Source organism: Mercenaria mercenaria, chromosome 3 (genome assembly GCF_021730395.1).
Source record: "Mercenaria mercenaria strain notata chromosome 3, MADL_Memer_1, whole genome shotgun sequence".
Lineage (NCBI taxonomy): Eukaryota > Metazoa > Mollusca > Bivalvia > Venerida > Veneridae > Mercenaria > Mercenaria mercenaria.
The window spans coordinates 9,539,585-9,563,212 of NC_069363.1; the positions used below are offsets into that span (position 1 = coordinate 9,539,585).

At 35.5% G+C, this 23,628-nt stretch overlaps 1 protein-coding gene across 1 annotated transcript in view; it reads right to left on the reverse strand.

The window, feature by feature from the left end:
- LOC123525473 (proteasome adapter and scaffold protein ECM29-like) overlaps positions 1-23,628 on the reverse strand; it is a 107,501-nt gene that overhangs the window by 25,267 nt on the left and 58,606 nt on the right. The window contains exons 21-33 of the mRNA XM_053537732.1: positions 23,100-23,201; positions 21,423-21,536; positions 20,562-20,769; positions 16,970-17,153; positions 16,361-16,478; positions 15,637-15,807; positions 10,832-10,911; positions 8,812-8,965; positions 8,206-8,327; positions 5,317-5,479; positions 3,405-3,464; positions 1,236-1,325; positions 226-292 (exon numbers count right to left, since the gene is read on the reverse strand). Coding sequence (XP_053393707.1) covers positions 226-292; positions 1,236-1,325; positions 3,405-3,464; positions 5,317-5,479; positions 8,206-8,327; positions 8,812-8,965; positions 10,832-10,911; positions 15,637-15,807; positions 16,361-16,478; positions 16,970-17,153; positions 20,562-20,769; positions 21,423-21,536; positions 23,100-23,201 — 1,633 coding nt within the window. The remainder of the gene's footprint in view (positions 1-225; positions 293-1,235; positions 1,326-3,404; positions 3,465-5,316; positions 5,480-8,205; positions 8,328-8,811; positions 8,966-10,831; positions 10,912-15,636; positions 15,808-16,360; positions 16,479-16,969; positions 17,154-20,561; positions 20,770-21,422; positions 21,537-23,099; positions 23,202-23,628) is intronic.

Consider the following 23,628-nt stretch of genomic DNA (forward strand, 5'->3'; position numbering starts at 1 on the left):
AGTAAGACCTTCAGCTGAAGTTCTTACACTTTATTTTACTCTCATCAACAAAAACATGGCAAATGTAATATATTTTCTTATCATGTTTATAAATGTACAGAATAATGTTCAAGAATTAGCAATATATATATCAACAAAACTGTCTGACTTATATACTGACCACTACAGACTAACATTTTGTGGTGTAAACAATTTCATACGGAAAGAAACAAAGAACAAGTATACCTGCATGTGGGCCAAGTTCTTGTGGACACTGTCGTACAAGAGACACAACAAAGTTTGCACAAGCTGCCTGTAATTCACAAGATAGTTTTATTCTTTTTTTTACATGGAAAGAAGTGTAAAATAGAATAACAATGATCTGTCTGTCTTCATCTATGTTCAACAGATCAAGAAGTTTTGCATATAAGTTACCACAAGAAACATCTTATCCTGGAGATATTCTGTTCTGGTATAATATCATTTCTTAATTTTATCAATCTATGCATTTCAAAAAGTAATTTACAACATTGGGGACATTGTTGGTATTGAAGCACTGGGAATGTAGTGATTACATTATGCTTATTTATTTTAGATGAACTTTGAATCAAGCTCTACTACTTAATATATCAATTACTTCAGACTTCATTTCTGATCGTATCCACAGACATGCAAGGTAGCTACTGGTACAAACTTTCATATCTTTGGTATGATGTGGTCAGCAAGCAAACCTGACCTCCTGCCCCCTACTACTAGGCTACTATGGTGCATGTGTGTCTGTGAGTGTGTATGGTGGTAGTGTGGGACACAACTGAAGAACACCAAGTTCTTATTTACTTACAACATCAAGTTAAGCCATATGACTTCTTTAATACCATACCCCATTTCCAGTAAAGTTATATCCCTAGCATTTTTTTTTTTTTTTTTTTTTTTTTTTTATTTAACATCGCACCGACACATGATAGGTCATATGGCGACTTTCCAACTTTAATGGTGGAGGAAAACCCCAGGTGCCCCTCTGTGCATTATTTCATCATGAGCGTGCACCTGGGTAGAACCACTAACCCTCTGTAAGCCAGCTGGATGGCTTCCTCACATGAAGAATTCAACACCCCGAGTGAGGCTCGAACCCACATCGATGAGGGGCAAGTGATTTGAAGTCAGCGACCTTAACCACTCGGCCACGGAGGCCCCTCCCTAGCATCTGGTGTCCTATCTGTCCTTAAGTTATATTTGAAATTCTGAATCAAGCTTACCTTAGTTCCAACCCCTAATCCACTCCTGACCAACTCAGTAAACCGTGGAATCAGTTCTGGTAACACAGTATCATCTATGTACTGTACACACTGTCAATATGAAATCATTTTATTTAATGGTCATGAACATTCTTGTTTTTTTACCAAAATCCAATGGACATTTCACAGTATCAAGCTAAAATTCTAACAGTAAACACTAACACACTCATTTCAGTTTGTTTTTGTGTGTTTTAATATCTTGTAATGCCATTTTTCAACATAATATAGGTTATGTTCATATTGGCATTTAGCCTATTTACCAGTGGTTCTCAAATCTGTATCAGTATTAACTTTTTGGTTTTCTAAAAGTAACTGACAACTTCCTCACAGATATCAAAGGGGAGGGATGAAAGATTTTAGATGTTTTCTTTTCTGCAAAATGATCACTGGGTGCAGTACCCCACCTTGGGATCAAACTCATGACCTCTTGGCTAACAGTCTTGTTGTCTACCTACTGACCAGGCTGACACTATAGTTTGAAGTAGATAATACCATAGAAACATCCAAAATCACAAAGTCGTAACCTTCTGTAAGTTAATAACTGAATGCATCTCAATATTAAAGCAGACTTAGTATGAGTTAGAAACAAGAGGTCAAAACAATAAGCTGAAAATGATTTAATTCTGTATTTTTAGTGAAAAATAACCAATTTTATGTACAAAAATAATTTGTTTAAAGAAATATATATACAGATATTGTTTGAAACAGAATTCAGTATCCGGAACATTGTAATCTTTTAACAAGAGCACCGCAATGCGGAGCAATATACGCCCAAAGGTATGACCTTTGACCCCTGTGATCTTGACACTGAAGCAAGCCATCTGAAACATGTGCTCTACATGTTGTCTCAGTGTGGTACGCATTTGAGCCAAGTTTCTTTAAAATCCTTCAAGCAGTTCAAGAGTTACAGAACGGACACGAAACAAAGTCATATGATGTTTGACCTCTAATGCTACAGTTGTCCGCACAAATTTTACCAAAGTTGTTTAGGTATGAATCATTTTGTGACCTTGACCTGAGAGACCATTGTCACAAGCACAACACTCCTTCTCAATATGGTTAGCATTTGTGTCAAATTATTTTCAAACTGCTTAATAAATGGTAGAGTTATGGACCAGACAAGAAAAAGACCATGTTAACCTTTGACTTCTAAGTGTGACTTGACCTTTGAGTTAGGGGTCTGGGTCTTGCATATGACATGTCATCTCATTATAGGGAACATTTATGCCAAGTAATTTCAAAATCCCTCCATCGATGGCAGAGTTATGGATCAGACCAGAAACAAACCATGTTAACCTTTAACCTCTAAGTGTGGCCTTGACCTTAGAGCTAGGGGTCTGGATCTTGCGCAAGACACATCGTCTAATTATGGGGAACATATATGCCAAGTACTTCCAAAATCCCTTGATAAATGGCAGAGTTATGAACTGGAAACCTGTTAACTTTTGACCTCTATGTGTGACCTTGACCTTGGAGCTAGGGGTCTGGGTCTTGCGCAAGACATGTTGTCTCATTATGGTTAACATCTATGCTAAGTTATTTCAAAATCCCTTCATGGATGGCAGAGTTATGGACCGGACACGAAACAGACCCCGTTAACCTTTAACCTCTAAGTGTTACCTTGACCTTGGAGCTAGGGGTCTGGGTCTTGCGCATGACACATCGTCTCATTATGGTGAACATTTATGCCAAGTTATTTCAAAATCCTTTTATGGATGGCAGAGTTACAGCCCGGACAAGAATTCGGACGCACAGACAGACGGTGCAATTTTAATATGCCCACCTTAGGGGGCATAAAAAAATAGGTTTTATATTCAATTTATATTTGATATTCGATTACTCACTTTAGGTAACTGTACTGGACATGTAACATGTTTTTTTTAAATTTTGACAGAATACTGAAAAAGTAACTAGTCAAAAGGATTATAAACAGACATATCAGAGTAATTTCATTATCTGAAATCAGACAGGTTACTAGTCTGGACAAATTTTGTTTATATGGAAGTGGTATTACTCATTTAAATCAAGATAAATGGACATTTGAATGATTAACCAATAAAGAAAATCAGACCAACTCCCAACACTATTTAAAATAAAAGTCGCATAAAACAGTAAAAGTATTTCACCTACCAGATTTACAGTTTCCATCATTGGAGACATCTTGGATGCAGCAATTCTAGCACTGTCTAACTGAAATAAGGGGATACAACCAAGTTACTGACCAGAAGTTTTTCCATGTTCTGGCCCCTGTGACCTTGACAGTTTGATCTAGTGGCCCCAAAAACAATAGGGTCATCTACTTTGTAAGTCCTATCACCCTATGAAGTTAGAAGGTTCTGGGTCAAATGGTTGTCAAGTTATTGATTGAAAACAGATTTCCATGTTCTGGCCCCTATGACCTCGACCTTTGATACAACTCTTGTAATGTGTAACTGCACAGTAAAAAAATCCAGTGAAGAATTTACTAACAAACTCCGTACCCTAATGACTAACAGCAGAGGAATTGTAATGACAATTTCTATATACTCTCTGTATGCCATTTCTGCATCATTCAAATTTGTTGGGGACTAATATTTATGGATTACATGGTTGCAATAATCCACCAAATGAAATCCCAATGAATAAGCAAATTTTTCATTTATCTTATATTTAAAATTTTAAATCCACACATTCATGTTCCCAGAAAATAGTATTTTTTGTCAAAGCCACAAATTCAACACCCACAAAGTTAAATGATTTCACAATATGTGTACGTTTGAGATAAATGAATGACTGAGGAATGCTGAAAAACCACATAATTGAAAGAAACTTACCAAATGTCACTACCTGTCCTCTATCCTCTATCTCAATAATTCTAACTAGAAATTGTTTACATACAATACCTCACTAACCACTTACAAAACATCATTCTTACGGTTGTTTTGCACGTTTGGATAAAAAACATTCTTATAATGTAGAATCTGATTTAACCCCGGTTTTTCAAAACTTCAGAATATACTTAGAAAATTCAGCAAATAAAAAAGATAAGGCCGTGTGCTTGATTTTTTTGCTAGACTGATTTGAAAAATTTGGACCTCAAAAAAGTTTTCATAATTGGAGTCTATTGGAAAATCACAATTTTCTTAACATTTTCACGAATAAATTTTATGGTATGGTGTAATAAAATGTATTGGTCCATGTCCTTGTTTTTGAGATATTTGCCCACGATTAAAGTGATCTGAACATTTCAAGCTGTTTTTAAAATATTGTTTTGAATGATTTAACGAGTCAGATGTAAACGATATCATATTTTAACTTTAGAAAGATACTAACGTTGCAATTGTAATAAAGTTACTCATGGGTTGCCATTAATTCATAAACTGATTTTCATTTCCGTACGCCGAATCCAGTCTTTATTCTATGTTATCCGGATGAATGGCGTTACGCCATCACTTTCAGTTTATCAAACATGCAGAACTACCTTAAGCTTTACCTAACAAGCAGGAACATGTATAAGTGCAGTGGTTTTTGTGTACATCATCCAACTCTAAACATGGAAGTTGTTGGTTCAAGTCATGGCCAGAGTTCACTTTGACTGTGACAACCATTACTTAGGTGCTTACACTGGTCATAAGTCCAGGCAGTAACCGATGAGCATAGTTAGCTTAAGTTATAACAACTTTTGTTACAATTAATGTTAAAACCTTATACTTAATCTGTTCAATGACACTATGTTTTGATTCACTTCAATTGTAACAAGGTTTCGCTTTATATACTAGTACAAGACAATTACGTCAATATTATACATAATTTCAAGAACTCTGCAGTTTGTACAAGAAACTTTTTAAAATCTTAAAAACAGTTTGAACAATTTTCAATTTATCATCATAAAACAATTTTGACATGGTTTCCTTTGTTAATGCTATCACAATGCTAAAGATTTCCAATTCTGACTTTATTTCTAGTTAGCATAAAAACAACATACACATGTAATTTGTTGTTTTTTGATTCAAAGAAAACTATTTTCTTCAAAATTATACATCATGTATGCAAGGTAACATACCTTATTTTGTATTTCCTGGTTGCTGGCAACTTGTAGACTAAGGTAATTCATCACCTGTGGTTCAAGCCCACTGATAGCCTCCAGCAAGGCCGTGACCAGGATTGGAATGTGTGGCTTCAGCAATATGCCTGCATTCTTACTGATCTTCAATATAGTTGACAACCTTAAAATTGTCAAAATTTACATTAGTTTGCAATCATAACTCTATGTTAGCACAAAATTCTGACACTTCAACCAAAATGGCTATACTTACAGAACACAGATTTGTACATTTCTAAATCTGAAGATTAAATGAGTGGGATTTTTTTGTTTGCTCTGGGATTTAATTTTCAGGACTGACACAACATGAACTAGTCCCTAAATAACATGAAGTAGAAGATGTTTTTGTAGAAAAGTGCCTGTCTCCCCCAAAGCATAGTAGTAATAGGCAAGAAGTCAATAGGGGACAGCAGCAAAAATCAAAGAGACACTTGATGGTTGGCTTAGTGACTGAAATGCAATAGGGATCATTTACTCAGCATTTCCATTCATCCAATTGGTGAAGTGGTTCTTGAGTTATTGATTGGAAACGGTTTTCCATGTTCTAGCCCCTGTGAATTACAATTATCCTATGAAGTTTCAACATTCTGGGTCAAGTGGTTCCCAAGTTACTGACCAGAAGTTTTTCCATGTTCTGGCCCCTGTGACCTTGACAGTTTGATCTAGTGGCCCCAAAAACAATAGGGTCATCTACTTTGTCAGTCCTATCACCCTATGAAGTTAGAAGGTTCTGGGTCAAATGGTTGTCAAGTTATTGATCGAAAACAGATTTCCATGTTCTGGCCCCTATGACCTCGACCTTTGATCAAGTGGCCCCGGAATCAATAGGGGTCATCTACTCTGCATGTCCAATCATCCTATGAACTTTAAACATTCTGGGTCAAGTGGTTCTCAAGTTATTGATCGGAAAGGGTTTTCCATGTTCAGGCCCCTGAGATCTTGACCTTTGATGGAATGACCCCAAAAGCAATTGAAGTCATCTGCTCCATAAGCCCTATCATCCTATGAAGTTTGAAATGTCTAGATAAAATGGTTCTCCAGTTATTGATCGGAAATGAAGTGTGACAGATTCTGGCTCCTATGAACTTGACCTTTGATAGAGTGACCCAAAAATCAATAGGGTCATCCACTTTGCATGTCCAATCATTCTATGAAGTTAAAACATTCTAGGTCAAGCAGTTCGGAAACAGTTTTCCATGTTCAGGCCCCTTTGACCTTGACCTTTGATAGACTGACCCCAAAATCAATAGGGGTCATCTACTCCATGAATGAAGTTTGAATATTCTAGGTCGAATGATTCTCCAGTTATTGATCGGAAATGAAGTGTGATGGACGGATGGAAAACAATGTCTCCCCTAGAAGCAGGGTGGGGGTAGACATACTGTAAAATCATTTAATATCGTGGGCAAGAAATTTCGTGGTTTTAGTCAAAACTGCAATTTCATAGGGATATGAATTCATGGAATTCAACTTTTGAACATAAAATGAATGGGAATTTTACTTTTTCATTGGGATTAAATTTCGTGGATTTACTCAACCATGAAATCCAAGGAAAATTAGTCCCCCAAGAATCGTAATGAACAGTGAAATATATTTCAAAACCTATTGCAATCTGGAATGGAATTTTCATCTTACCATTTTCAGTCAACTTCAGCATTTTCCTGGATTCTTTACCAGTAATAATCAGTTTCCCACCTGGGATTCAAACCTACAACATTCTGATTGGAAGACCTGAGATCTATCTGGTGTGGTATGTATATTTCTATGTATAATGTTTTTATTTAAGTTTCATGGTAAAAGTAATAATCAACTAGAATGTGTCTGTAGGACACAGGGTGTGCCCCCCACCCCGCACCCCACTGGTACATTTGTCACAAATAAGGGGCAATAATTCAAACGTTTGCAGTCTTAATGGGGTATAGCCTTAACAAACATTTTATGAAAAGGATTCATTATTCTAGGCCCTATACTTTTTGAGATATGAGCATCACAAACAAAAAATCCACTATTTTGGCTATTTCAAGGGCCATAACTCTGTAATAAGAGCTAAGATTCTCAAGAAGAATGCCAAATGTGTAAGGTCGCATCAGGTTAAAGACTCCAGCAAGGTTTCCTGAGTTTACATCTAATACTTTTTGAGCTAAGCACATAATTAGGTGAAAAAGTGCATTTTTTAACTATTTCTGGGGCAAAACTTTAAAAGGAGGGGGTGGAGCAATAACAATTCACAGTTATAAAAGAATCTTGTGGTAACTATTGTTTATTAGTTTGCTTCATAGGATTTAAGGTCTTACAAATACAGTTATGATCATATAGCAACTTTCCAGCTTTGACTGTGGAGGAAGACTTCTGGTATTATTTCAGGCACTTTAGTAGAATTCAGCTAAATGGAAAGATTCCTTACAGGAAATAACCAACACCAGTTGCAATAATGCAACTCACACCACGAGGGTGTGGTGGGGGTGTGGGGGAGGGGCTGGAGGCAAGTGATGCAATACTGCAACTCATACCACAAGGTTGTGGTGGGGGTGTGGGGGAAGGGTTCGAGGTAAGTGATGCAATACTGCAGCCCATACTACAATGGATGTGGTGGGGGTGTGAGGGACAGGTGGGAGGAAAACATTGCAATACTGTAACCAAAACCCTAAGGCTTGGTGTGGGTGTGGGGGATGGGTGGGAGGCAAGTGATGCTATACTGCAACCCATACCACGAGGGTGCGGTGGGGGTGATGGGTTGGATGCAAGTGATGCAATGTCAGTGACCTTATCTACTCTAATACGAGGTACCAATGAGGGTTCTTTTTCACTAATTTTAACTTAAATCACTGACCTTAAAACAATGAAACTTACCCTATGGCCCTGACCTCTGATACAGGGCTCTGTAATCCACACTTGAGTAGACAAGGTAACACCAGAGTAGTAGCTCTCTCTCCAACTTTACCATAACTTACATCACAGATTTTAATTGAAGCCTGAAACAATTTGGAAATGATGTATCTTTAATGAAGACATTCTGTGAAAATTATGATAATTTAGAATTAAGTTTTGACAAAAAAAACTTTTATCAGGTTTCTCTCAAATTCAAGATATTTAATCACCATGGCCTTAAAGCAAAATTTTATCATTGAAACAACTGTCTATACTAGACATACATAATAGTTTTTAAAATGTTATCTGAAATTAAGGGCATGAGGTCTAGTGGTTACAATGTTAGCCTCTCAGTTTCAGGTCTGAGCCAAACCGTCTCAACTAGAGCTATCATTGAAGGCGGTACCCTCAAATACTGTGTCTTCATATATTTAACTGTTCAGCGAAGTTAAAACAGAACTGTCTTCAGTCCTAGCAAGTTCAGTGTTCCAAGCAGTGTTACTCATCAAAGACTGCACTGTATCTATTCCATTTGCAGGGCTATCAGTACAGATAGTTTAATACAACTGCTTAATTATTAGAGTTTACCCTGCTGAGAGTTTTACACGCCAGATCAGCTGCTTTTCTCACGCTCTCCTTTATATCATCAAGAACACGCAGACATGATTCCCACAGCTCGGGCAAACTTTCAACTACGTCATCTAGTGGACGGCCACGTAACAAATCATTCACAGCTAGGCAGCTGAAAAGAAAAAGAATCACTAAATTTACGCACTTTTGAGAAAGCTGACCTTGTGATTTACATCTTGTGTTTTTGCTATGTTTAATAAAACTGTTTCAGTATGTTCTAGGCTGTATTTATAAAACAACACAGTCAGAACATGTATAAAGTTTGTGATATTTGTAGAGAAGCTCTTAAACCCATTTGTTACTTGTGCAATTATGATGTAAAATCAGCTTTATAGAAAGCAATGTACATTTAAGAGACATTTTTTTTTCTAATTTTAGGTCTGGTGGCCATGTTTTTTGATGAATCAAAAGAATCTGAACACTTTTACAAATGGGTCCCCTAAGAAACATTGCCGTGAAATTATTCCAAAATCAAACCCATAATTTCAACATTTTGTTTGGACATACATTTTGTATTTCTATTTTCAAATCTCATGGCTATGCTTAATGCTGAATCAGAAAATTTGAACTGCACTTGTGGTGGTGTGGTGGGGATATCCAATATATTTCTAAGGAATTATTTCAAATTGGAAAAGAGTTAAAGAGCAGATGTTGTTTGAATTTTTTTTTTTTACTTGTAGCTCTGGCAGCCATGTTTTCCCAAGAACTGGAACAATCTGGACAATACAGGTAGATGGTCGATCAAGGAACATGTTTTTGAAGTTATCTTAAAGTCAAGCGAGAAAATTCTCAAAGTTTCCACTTTCAGAAAACATACCAAAACCCTTAGTGGATTTTTTTTTTACTTAGCTAAAATATCTGAAAGCCTCTGATAGAAGGTTTGTGTGAAATTGTTTAGAAGCAGGCTATCAACTTTAGAGATTTTTCAAGTTTTCAAAACAGCGATATTGAGAAAACATCTGTGGATATTTTTTTCATGAATCAACATGACTGGAAGGCAGAAGTAGGTAAAGGGGTTAAAGGTGAGGGTATTAAGAATGCTGGTTCCAGGAGATTATTTGAGATAGAAGTTATTTTGAGATATAAGTTCGTGTAAGAAATGTAAAACAAGAATGACCCCAACATTGTATGACACATTCCCCCTGAAATATGAATGAAATATGAAGTCAAAATAAGGTCTACCACTAAAAATATCTGACACGAAATTCCCAACAATATGTGCATGTCTGCTGGAAAGCAAGTTCCATTTGAATTAGATGGAAACTGCAGCAACAGTTGAGTGCACAAAGTACAGATGTACTTGTTACATGGTTCAGTCCAAAATAGGGGCATAACTCAAAAAATTATAATCAGACATAAGTTTCCACAATATGACCATGTCCACTTCATTCTGATGATGTAAACCAAGTTTCATTTGAATTGGATAGAAATGGTGAGAGGTGAGTATACAAGAAAACGTGATGGAAGGTTCGAACACTGTCAAGTCTCCTGGCTGACACAGGACATCGTTTGAGTTTGGGCAAGAGGGGGACACTTGGAGGGGAGTAAAACTTAAACTGACATGACTAAAAATCTGGCCATAGTTACCTTGACCTATGGGCTACTTGACCCTAAACAAAGATACGTCTGTCCCTTACTAAGATCAATCCTTGTATGACTTGATGACTATAGGAGCAGTTGTTAAGAAGAAACAGCAAAACTGATAAGCTTGTCATTAAACTTAAGCCAGTACTATTACCAAATTTAATGCAGCAACCTTACCCTTTGGAAATCCTGACCCAAATATCAGATGTCTGCCCTTTACCAGGACCAAATTTCATGTTGCTTGATACTATGTACAGTACTTGAAAAGATATAGTGGAATTGAGAAGCTAGCTGTAAAACTAACTTGAAAGCAAAGGTGATACCAGGGTGTGTACAAAAGTACTCCATATACATCAAAAAGTTGAGCTTAAATGCAGCTATAAAGTACACTGACCTTGACTCTCTGATTCTCCACTGGTTGTTTGTTAGGTTTGACAATAAATCATTTAAGATTTCTTTCATGTATTTATCTACCTGAAATAACAATAGCAACAGGTTCATAGCATAAAATACTCATTTGATATGTCACATATACATGTATGAGAAAAACATGATGCCAGACTGGGACTCAAACCTAGGACATGAAAATACCATCCCAATATGTTACTGACTGAGCAACTTGGCCACTTACACATTTATTCCCTGTTTTAATGATTAAGTTCTATATTGTGACATATTTCCAAAACAAATTTTTCTGTGTATTTCAGCAGGTACTTTCTAAATCATGCAATCACAAGTGTCAGACACTAACCAGTTTAATGCTGTCACAGTCCTAAATCAGGCACCCAATTTCACAGGGTGAGAAAAATGTGCAGTCAGTCTATGGCTCAAACCCAGTACCCTTACTTGAATGAGTTAGCCAGCTGCCTATACAAAGTCTCCCCTTTATAGTAATCAATTATCAAATCCTATACCATGGCACATATACATGTAAATGTCTTTGGTAGAAAAAGAAGTACAAAGTCCTAACTCTTGCTAAAATCATCACAGAGGGACCTAAGTAAACGTTAGTCTGCAGATCCTCATTACCTGTATACACACAAACAAGTCTGAGTATGCATGCGTAGCAAAAACTGTTAAAAAACAAACAAGAGGGCCAAGATGGCCCTAGGCCGCTCACCTGAGAAACACACCATAACAGTGTTAACATGTTTGACCTAGTGATTTCATGGAAACAAATATTCTGATCAATTTTCATTAAGATTGGACCAAAAATGTGGTCAAGTATTTTCTTTGATTTGACCTAGTGACCTAGTTTTTGACCCCACATGACCCAGATTCATGCTTGTCCAAGATTCCATAAAAACAAACATTCTGATAAAGTTTTGGGAAGATTGGAGCAAAAAAGGGGCCTCTAGAGTGTATACAAGCTTTTCCTTTGATTTGATCTAGTGACCTAGTTTTTTGTCCTGTGTGACCCAGATTCGAAATGATGCATGACTTTATGATAGAAAAACATTCCAACCAAGTTTTATGAAGATAGAACAAGAGGGCCATGATGGCCCTGTATCGCTGACCTGAGTACCATTTCTCAAAATGATATGATCAAGTTTTGACATAGAGCACATAGGCATACCCACTAAATATCATTAGGATAAACATTTTCTTGTAACAGTCCCTTTAGACCTAGTCAGGGCCAATTTCCATACCAAGTTTGAGGGTCCTAGGCTCAAATGCTGCATTTTTGTACTAACATGACTATTCCTTACCCTGGAAGACTTAAATATGTATCTTTACTGATTGTTCAAGTCCATCTGTTGACATAAATGAAATTTCAGATCAGTATCTTCATTAGTTATGGAGATATACCAATTTTAATTTAAAATAAAGGGAGGTAATTTTACATAAAATCAAAATTTCAAAGTTATCTTTCCCAATTGTCTCAGTCAAACTAATGACAATAATGAAATTTCAAATAAGTCCTATAAGTACTTACTGATATAAATCCATTTTGATTACAATCAGGGGAGGTAATCAGATATAAAATAACTCTGGAACCTACGATTTTTGACCCTAGATGACCCATATTCGAACTTTAACTAGATTTTATCAAGGAAATCATTCTGACTAAATTTTATGAATATCCAGTGTAAAATGCAGCCCCTACTGCATACACAAGGTTTTTCTTTAATTTGACCGGGTGACCTAGTTTTTTACCCTAGATGACCCATATTCGAACCGGACCTTGATTTCATCCAGACAAACATTCTGATCAAATTTCATGAAGATCTGGTGTAAAATGCAGTCCCTATTGCATACACAAGGTTTTTCTTTGATATGACCTAGTGACCTAGTTTTTTATCCCAGATGACTCATATTCGAACTATATCTAGATTTGATCAAGGCAATCATTCTGACCAAAATTCATGAAGATCAATTGAAAAATACAGCCTCTATCGCATACACAAGGTTTTTCTTTGACTTGACCTAGTGACCTAGTTTTTGACCCGAGATGACCCATATTCAAATCTGATCTAGATTCCTTCAAAGCAATCATTCTGACCAAATTTCATGAAGATCAATTGAAAAATACAGCCCCTATCACATACACAAGCTAAATGTTGACGGAAGACAGACGCCGGACATTGAGCGATCACAATAACTCACCTGAGCATTGCTTAGGTGAGCTAAAAACAATAACTAGGTACAATGTCTATCAACCAAAAACTACTGAAATGTAAGAAAGGTGTAACCCGAACTGTGGCTTCCTATTATACATTGGTAGTGCAAAATTCACCTAAATATAATTACACATTAATGGCAAGAAAGTGCTGTCAACAAAAGTTTCTTATGTGAAAGGGCCATAACTCTATTCAAAAGCTATTTTAACCATAAAAGCCATAGATATGACAATACATTTTTTGTATTCATTGCATGTCCGACTGCAATGGATGGCCTAGTACTATGACTATTCTGAGCATATCCAATCAACTTCATATTTCTATTTTCTCACTAAGTTGGATGGACCCCTTCATAGGATATGCTGGCCTAGACAAGCCTATGTCAGGGAGACAACTGTATTAATACTATAAATTCCAGAAAATATTTGATCATATTTATCATATATTCCATTCAGGTTTGCATATGATCAACTCTCATCTTCTAGGATTTTATCCCACAAAAGTTGCATTTATAGTATTGCAGAAGAGAATAAATTTTACTGAATTTTTAATTCTACAAATTGAAATAATTTTGCAACTTTGAAGGACTTTCATTTCGTGAACAAAAATTTGTGTATGTTTTGCTAAAACAACTATTTCAGGTGCAAGTCAATATAAGTGAGTATAGTGATCTACTGATAGTAATTTTAGGGACCAACACACTATTATTACAATACATTTTTTTAAAACTTCCTACCATTATGTATTTCTATGGATCTTGCTTTTTTTATACAACATTCTTCATCTAATGAATTATTTACAAGGATACAGACTAAATGCTGAGCATTGAGTTAATGACAAAACATGCCTGGCTTCTCAACAGGGGAGGATTTATTAGTTATTCTTGCTACAAATACATACACGTGAAGATTGGTGATGCTAACTGGTAGATTGTGTTTACCTCACCTGATGCTAACTGACAGACTGTTTTTCAACCATTTGTGACCTCACCTAATGCCAACGGTTAGTTTGTTGTTACACCATTTGCAACCTCACCCGAGATTTGACTTAACAGATCATTCCATAACTGAGACTGAAGTCACATTTCAGGTACGCAAAAGGAAACTATTAATTTAATTACCACATTCAGAGCATGTGATAACAGGTAAGCTTTGGGTAAGGTAAAATGAAATTCTTTGTAACAATAATGTTGCCTCTTCTAAGACTGAACAAAAGAACAGGACAGAAGTGACATTTAAATCACTTTGAATTTAGACAAAACATTAAATACAAGTTCCCATGTCATAATTTTTTATGAATATCCATTTTAAAATCATAACGTAGCACTTTTAATTTGTTACCATACTATTTGTTTGTAGAACTCTTAATCAGTTTACATGTTTTGTTTTTGTCTTATTACCTTTCCAGCAACCCTAAAGAGTTAATGAATTCTGACTCAAAAGGGTTATGTAACAGTACAGTAAAATACTGTTTGCTTGAGCATTGGTGGCCCACACACCTAAGACCATCCAAGCAAGTCATGCAGTCACTGGCTGTTTTCCTACTATTTTCTATGTTTGGACTAATCAACATCCCTGATAGCTCAAGCATTTCTTCTTTGCAAAGTAGTGTGATAGGTTTTTACTTGACATGACTTATTTGAGGAAAATGTTAGAATTTCATCTCTGTATATTTTTAATTTAACTGTTTTTTTTTTACCCTTCAGGTGACCTTATTCAGGTATGATATCAGGGAATAAATCTTTACACTGTATTCTATACAAAGTGTCATCTTCCACTGGGAAGTATTTTATACATATGGTTGTTTTGTTGGATCATCAACCCAACTATAGCTAGGTCATATGGTCATTTTTTCTGCTTTTTTTCTGAGAAGGAAGACCTACAGGCATTATTTCAGGAACAAGTGGATACCTTGGTAGTACTACTGACCTTCAGTAAACCAGCTGGATGGCTTCCTCATGGAACAACAGCTGTCCGTAAGACAACCAATGCTGGACTATTCCAATTATTGTCACAGAAACAGGAATATTACCCTAAATGTTAAAATATCTATAGAGTTTCAATCCAGTATCTGCATTAGTTTTAGAGATAGAAACTTGCATGCAAAATTTTAACAAGGATTTTCTAAGTCCAAAAGGGGGCATAATTTGGCAAAAATGCATATCAGAGTTATGGGACTTGATGCACCTAGCTTTAACCTGAAGACAGAAGTGAAGTTTCAATTCAATATCTGCATTAGTTTTTGAGATAACTTGCATGCAGGATTTTCTTAAAGTCCAAAGGTGGCATAATATACCCAAAATACATGTCAGAGTTATGGGACTTGATCCTGTGAGGTAGACCTATAAAAAGAAAAAATAGGTTTCAAAGCCATATGCCTTTAAATGATAGCTATACATACTTGCATGCTAAACTTTAACTAAAGTGTGACGCAGGCTCTGACACAAGAATGAGTAGAATAGCTCGGACTATTCTTCAAATGGACAAGCTGACAATTGGGGTAAACGGAAGGAAGAACATGTGCTCAATTGTTTCTGTTATCCTTTGAAGGGGCATATTCTACCAGGATGTCTACTTACTGTGTTTTTGTTATCCTGCACCAGGGCATTCCAAATACTACTCATAGCCTGTTGTATCTTGGGATTGGGGTCAAACTGGTATCTGTACAATCTGGGGACAATTTGGGGCAAATACGGGGCCAGCTGCTCCCCAGCCTGTGCTGCTATAGTACTGAATCCAAATGCTGCTCCCTTGAGAATAAATAAATGAAATGTAGTAAGTCTGTTAAGGTTGGGTTAAGCTCCATTCAAATGTTATTAACATCTAAATCAAACTGACAACAACTATTTCAAACTGAAAATAATATAGACCCATTCACTATATTACCATAGTAACTGGTAAAGCCTTAGAAAAGATTCCATACTTCAATTTTCAAGAGGTACATGTATGTTCTGAAAAGCTCACTGACAACCTCAAAACTACAAAGAGAGGTAAGGAGTGTATGGCATTAAAACATAAGGTTCACAAACATATAATTAAAAGAGTTTAAATAGGATTAAAAGAGTTTAAATAGGCATTAAACCCAATATAAAAACATATATCTTATGTAATAAACTTTATCCCATTCAGCATAAATGATAAAGGCAAAAAACAAGATATTTTTTCAGCTGATATCCTCATCAGACTAAAAAGTAAGTAAGACACATGGACAATGGCAAAACTATAACCCTCCAACTACATCAAGGAAAAAGACGAATAACATCTCCATGGCATTTCACCTTGTATGCCATATAATTCACAAACCTTTCTCGAGTTCCACATAGCATGATGATTGGCTAGATGCATGAACTTGTAGATGAGATCTGGTTGGTTAAGCTCATTGGCTATAGAACACAGTTCTTTATAAGTTGACAATCCTCCCCTGAAATACAAAAATTCATTGTTAGGTATTAAGTAATCTATAAAATGAAAAGCACTTTGTGCTGTCTACCTAAATCCTCTTTACTTAAGAAGCTTCAAGTAGTCTAACTACAAAAGATGTTAAAAATGAAATTTCAATCTTTGATCATCATTGTAAAAGGACATCAAAGAAAACATTTTGGTAACACGTAAAAACATAATTTGTCTTTTTTAAGCCTTATCTCAGAAAATGACTGTAATGTTGACAGAACAGGTGAAATACTTCTACTGTAGAGTATTTGTTGGTAAACATACCCATGAACAAAAATATCATTTACATACAATTAAATAAAAGGGATACAACTGACTGTACTTACTACAAAACATTCTCAACCTGACATGAAAATTTACGCATACACAGAAACAAAGATATCATCAATAGCAACCAAGTGATAACAATACTTTCAGTTTTTTTTAAAAAAAAGAATGATAGAAGCTAAAAATTGTTTTTACCCATCTGGTGTCTTTCCAAGGCTTCCTTCCTCAAACACCTGGGTGTCACCTGAAACTTTTGGCTGCTGCCTCTTACCAGTCATGAGTGTTTCAACGAGTTTGGACACCAACACGTCCTTCTGTTCTGTAGAACATATTTCATACACCAGGCCTAAACCTTTCGATGATATGTCCTGAGTTAACTCTGTAACACCAAAATGTCAATGTATGTATGTGCAACAGAAACAGTGAAAGAATTTTGAGAGTTAAACATTTTCATCAAACAACTGATAAAACGTGTTCCTTTCATTATATAGAGTTTTAAATAAAACTAACACAATTTATGTTCTATGTCAACCTTTCAGTCTCTATATCACAGCAAGAACCCACGTGTCCCTCCAGGCATTACATCATGCACATACAGGCAGGCACCTGGGTAAAACCACTGTCATATCGTAAGCGAGCTCAATGACTTCTCCGCATGATGATCAGAGCAGGGCTTGAATCCCCAGAGATGAGAGTCAACTGATTTAAATCAACCACAACCAGTTGGCCATGGAGGCCCTGTAGGAGTGCATTAGTTTGTGTGTATGAAATGAATAATTTGGTTTTAATCAGGATAGACTAGACTATCCCTAAAGGTGACTAATATCCCTAGATGCTGCTTTGATACAAGGAAAGTAAAATGTTGTGACCATGACCTTTGACCTTCAAAATGCATACAAATTTAATCTGTTTGATCTTTGACCTCTAAGGCTGACCTAAACAATGGACATAGAAACCAATACTGTGCACTCAGCACATCTTTTGGATGAAGTTAACCGTTGAAGCTAGTTTTATGAACTTCATTCAAGAGGTTTAGAAGATATGAAGCAAACAAATTCAAGCTACATTTCTTATCTTTGAACTCTATGTGTGACCTTGACCTTGCACTATGTGACTCAGGTCATGTGCTCTGCATGTCACCTTGACCTTGGACCTAACGACCTGAGTTGTGTACTCTGCCTGTTAAACTGATAAGATAAATAATTGATGCTAGTTTCATGGTTCATACAGGACTTGGCAAAAAAAATTCAAGGACTTTTCAAGGACTTTTTAAGGACTTTTTATGGATTTTCAAGGACTATTTTAATCGCTTTAAATCTTAAATTACAAAACCATTTAGGCTCTTCATACGGCATTATGACGGAAGAAAAGTTACAGAACAGTTTTATTTTCCATAAGCTACGATAGCATATCTTAACCTTAGTTCTATAAATAAAAGTCGGACTTCAATATTTTACGATTTTGACATTTCATATAGTCCGACGTTTTATCGAAAGTATAAATTTCCCGGTAGAGCTTTCCGCAAAAGTTCTTGCGGAAGGTTTTACAAGTTCACAGTAGAAGTGACTTGAAAGCGATAGCTAAATACCAACAACGGACAAAGAAACCTAATTTATACATCCATTGAACATACTGTCTTACTGAAGATATTGAAGATCAGTCCGCACTTTGAAAATGAAATATACATTCCATTCACTTTCACAACACAACACCAACTGTCAAATCTTCTTTATTATAAAGATTAATTTTAAGACGAAAAAATATTATCACGGTCGGATTTGAAAAAAAATGCGGCCGTTACTAACCTATAGTCTATGTAGTATGCATATGTTTATAATCGATGGGTGTAATCAGCATTTACTGGCTGTGATTTATTAAAAGTTACTTAAATTAGTTGTAAAGTCCTATCAAAGCAGTTTAAAAGGCTAGTACATGTGCGTTCGGCGGTACCATGCGTTAAATAATGGCCGCAGATTTTTTACATGTGTCGTAGGCTAAACGTAATTGTTTTCGTCTAAGCATGTGTAATTGATTCTATATATTTATTCGGTGTTGTATTGTTCGTGATATTTCAATAAATTATGCTAGAAGTTTCTGTGAAATGCGTCGGGGAAGTGATTGGTGGTGCAGTTTTAGTTACGGTAAACCAATGTTTCACTATTTGAGAGTTTTCCTACATTACACTTCAATAAAATAAAGTTGTAATCTGTGCTATGCAAATGGCTGACATTCGATTAAACTTGACACAGGGACATGTTGAACGTCCAAATATTAAAAGACGCCCTGTGCAAGTTTAATGTTATTGAACTAATCTTAACCTTTATGAGATCTTCAATGGGATTACCTTTTATGAGCTATATTTGCCTGTATACATACTTAGTACATGTTTCTTATAAGTCTTTCAAGCTCTCAAGACTACATTTCGTCACCTTGGCGCAAAAAGTGAATAAGTCCTTTTCTAAGTCAATGGAGGTATCCACTTTTTGCACTGAGGTGACGATTTGTAGTTTTCAATTTGTCCTCAAGGGACTTCACTTCTTGTTTTCGCGTGTGATTTCAACGCACTTTCTCCCATAGTTCCGACATCAATGAGTTTATCACATACACTTATGCTTGTCTGACTTAAACTCCTTTAACCACGATGAATAATCATCCTGTGTAAGCCATTTATTGGCGAAACTACATTTATTTTTTGGGCCACTCATTGTTGTTGTTGATAGTCACGCTGCAATGACCTTGCGCATAATATTTTAACGTTGTGAAAATCGCTATTCCGTATCTAACTTCCGTACCGAAACGGTGTTCAACTAGCGTTCCCTCCGTGGGTGTGCATGTATTTTTATTTTACACCGTTTTTTCGCTCGTTTTGACTTATTTATTATTTATTTTTCGTATTTTTTCCCCTACAATACAATTGCACCCCCGTTTTTAGCAAAATTTAAGGACTTTTCTACCTTTTTTTTCAAAATTCAAGTACTTTTTCAGGGGATTTTTGGAAGAAAAAAATCAAGGACTTTTCAAGGACTAAGGATCAAATTCAAGGACTTTCAAGGACCTGTGCGAACCATGAGTTTTATGAAAATATTTCAGGTAATGAGCTCTGTATGTCATATTCATGAGGTAAACAACTGATGCCTAGTTTTATGAAAACCTTCCTTGAAGTTCAGACAATTTGTAGCAGTAAGCTATTTGACTTTTGTCCTTTACGTTGACCTTAACCTTGGACCTAGGTTTTTGTGCTAGGCATTATCATCTTGATAAATGATGCCAGTTTATAAATATGTTCCCAGTGGTTTAAAAGATATGAAGACATAATTAAAGAAATGCATACCTCCAACACAGACCCCACATACTTTGTATCTTCAGGTATGACATGAAATCATTCAAGATGAAATTAGATTATTTTATGTTTTTTTTCTAAATAAGCAAATTTTAAAATTTGTGAATATTCAATTACAAGAGGTCATAAAGATATCACATTTTATGATACCACAAGCTTATCAAGTTAGGAGAATGCATTCTGGCTGAATAATGTAGTTTGTAAAATTCCAAATTTGAAGACCTTCATACTTTGGCTCCAAATAGATCCAGATCCAGATGTATAAACTTATACTGATAGCTTCATGTAGACAGCAAATTTCAGACAATATATAACATTTTAGTCATGCACTTCTCTTCTTTTGTAGTCTGCAAAGAACATTTTCTTTGAATGCCATACTTCAATGTGAACTGTCAAAAAAGTATATTTAGGTTGTCAACATGTGCACTATAAGCAAAACCAATTTACCATCAATTTCTGAGAGAAGTTGCATGAAAGCTGACTGAAGACTTGTCAATCTGGCCTGTATTGCTGGATGTGAACCACATTTTTTGACCAGTGCCAGAAGCCAGATGCTCGAAGCCTGGCGCACGTGGGGGTTTGAACTCTGAACATACTGTGTGAGCACTGTAGTAAGGTACCACTCCATCTCATCTTCTACACTACTCACAGAGGCCTAGAACAGTATGAAATTTATTTTTGTTTCTGGCTTATAATAAGAAAAATTGCATAAGTTGTTGACTCTGCCTTTTCAAGCCAAGGTTACAAGCATAATTCTGCAAGCAATTTTACAGGCAAAGCAGAAACTTGAAACATGGAGACAATCAATGATCTTTGATAAACCAGTCTGATGTACAAGACAGAAATTTTAGAACCAATGACAGCAAAGTAAATCAATTCATCAACCAGTGGGAACTATATGAACTACCAGGAAATACATCAAATTGTATTTCACATGTCAGCACTAAGTCTTCTTTTTATAGTTTTCAAAATGTCCTTGTCAAAGAGGATTTAATTCTAACATATCCAGACAGCTTTTAACCTTTGAAACACATAAAACAAGAGCTGTTTGTAAAAGAATATGCTCCCCATCCCCATGATGGCCTTTCAGAGGTTACTTGGTATAAAAATTTCAGTCTGAGGGACAATGGATCAAATGTGTAACTCCGGTTTCACAGTCAGGCATCTTACCCTTGGATCACTTTCTATATGTACCCACGTTGCAAACTTTGTCTATTTATACACAAGAAACTAAGCTTAAATATATATATATTTTAAAAACATTGACATTATACTCTATTAATACATCACCTATTTAAAGACACTGACCTTGAACTCTTCTTCTGTCTCAGTCCAAAGGTCACGAGCTGCAGGAGATGTGGGTCCCTGTGCAGCATATACCAGGGCCTCTCCAATAGTAAAATGAAGGTCTATTTGTTTACTCTGAAAAGGACCGAATTCTAATGTATCTTATACCTTGCAAAGGAAGAAAATGATCCTATTTCATTCAGTCAGTCAAAGGGCCAAAATGTCTTTGTATATAATGTGACTGCTACATTTTTTGATACTGACAAAAATATATAAATTTCCTGTTAAGTCCTACTTTAAACAAATGTTTTTTCTCATATCTGTCAAATGTTGACTATTGATTAATATAGTAGAATTTTAGTACTGAATCCATTGTTTTTATTACTTCCCTTTATGACTCTAACTTTGTAAATTCATGAGCAGGATTGAAAGCAGTGCTTTTCTAAACATTTACTTATGCATAAATTAAAAGCCTTGTGGATCTTTAATTTAAAAGTGATCTCAAAATGACATTAAATTCTTCTGCATGTTTCCTGACTTCAAAAAGTCTTGATCTGTGCATTCATTTCTGACATTTTAGTTACTTAACAATAGTATTTTTTCAATACCACAATGACACTTACTATTTCAGTTTCTATTCAAATATACGCAATGTATATATATAAATCTATCTAAACAAAAATATGCTGTTGCTACTCTTTTATATTAAAGAAACTCATTCACATTTTCTTGAAAGGACTTATAAGTTCTGTTATCTTAACCTTGAAGATATGACATTTAAAATGTTTCAAGATACAAGTGGCTGCTACGGGAGGATCAATTGTACATGTATCATGAAATTATCATAACAAAAAAATTAAAATCACATTTTGAAAAGACAGAATAAAGTTAAGACCAAGTGTAAAATGAAAAGATCCATTATTATTTATAATAATTCAGAGTGGCACCATCAGCTTCAGTCATTAAAATGTTTAAATATAAATCTCCTTCAATAAGTTCCACAAACAAATTTCCTTTAACAAAATCCACTCCACTCCACCACAGGTATCACACACTCTGTATGTTGTCTTGATGAGATAAACAATTGATTTTCATTTTATGAAAAACTTTCAAATGGTTCAGAAGATAAGGAGCAAACACAAGGAAAATCTATCTGACCTCCATGTGTGACCTTAACCTCTGACCTTGTGATCTTGAACCATTTAAAAAAATCTGATGAAGGAATTTATAATGATGCCACAGACGATCACATGGTTCATGAGAAGAAGTTGCTTAAAGCTTTTCCTAGTTTTAGCTCTGACAGGCCCTAATAGGGGACAAAAGGAATCAAGTAAATAACTTTACAAGAATGCTATAGACCAGGTTAGGTGATGAATTATCAACTGGAACATGAGAAGTTGTTCAAAGGTTTTTTTTTTTATTTTTAGCTCTGGTGGCTCCTTAAAGGGGTCTAGTGGAATCATTTCAACAAATTTGTGACATGACGTTGCCAGGATCAAATCTCGTGTAATTTTAGCTAGTAATTTCTGAGGATAAGATGTGTAAGTTAAAATGCTGAAGATAGATAACAGATGGAGGATGCTGGACTATTTGCCTAAACTAACAGCTCACTCTGAACATTTGGTTGAAAATGGAAACATTTTAATAAAAACTTTATTTTTAGTTTGCCAACTTGTGTTACAGAAAATTCAAGCTGACCTGGACAGAATCCAGAAGCCCCTCTATGGCAACTTTTCTATGTGGGAACTTTCCTTCTCCGACACACAACTGACCTAGACACAGTGCTGCTCTCTCCTTACTCTATAAACACAAGAAAATTTCAAATCAATTAAGTACAAAAACACAGTAAAACTGTAAAGTATTTGACATAACTTTTTTCACACAAATCTAAAGCATGATCTTTAAAATTTAAAATGTTCTACAGCTTACATTCAAAACTGATTACTTCTGAATAGCTGTTTATGAATATGAGAAAAAATGTAACACTTCAGTAGTGACTTTGAACAAGATTTTGCAAATCTTTATGTATTCTGTAGATCTTTCATTTTTACTGCTTGAAAAACTCAACATATTTGTCAGTTGGATTAAAAGCCAAACACACTATCTAGATGATAAGGCATCATGCTGTAATGGTAGCGGAAGGCACACTTCTTCTCTTCTTAAATGATTTAAGGTAAATACGCACATCTGGATAGATCCAATGGACTTCCACAAGCCAAATGAATTG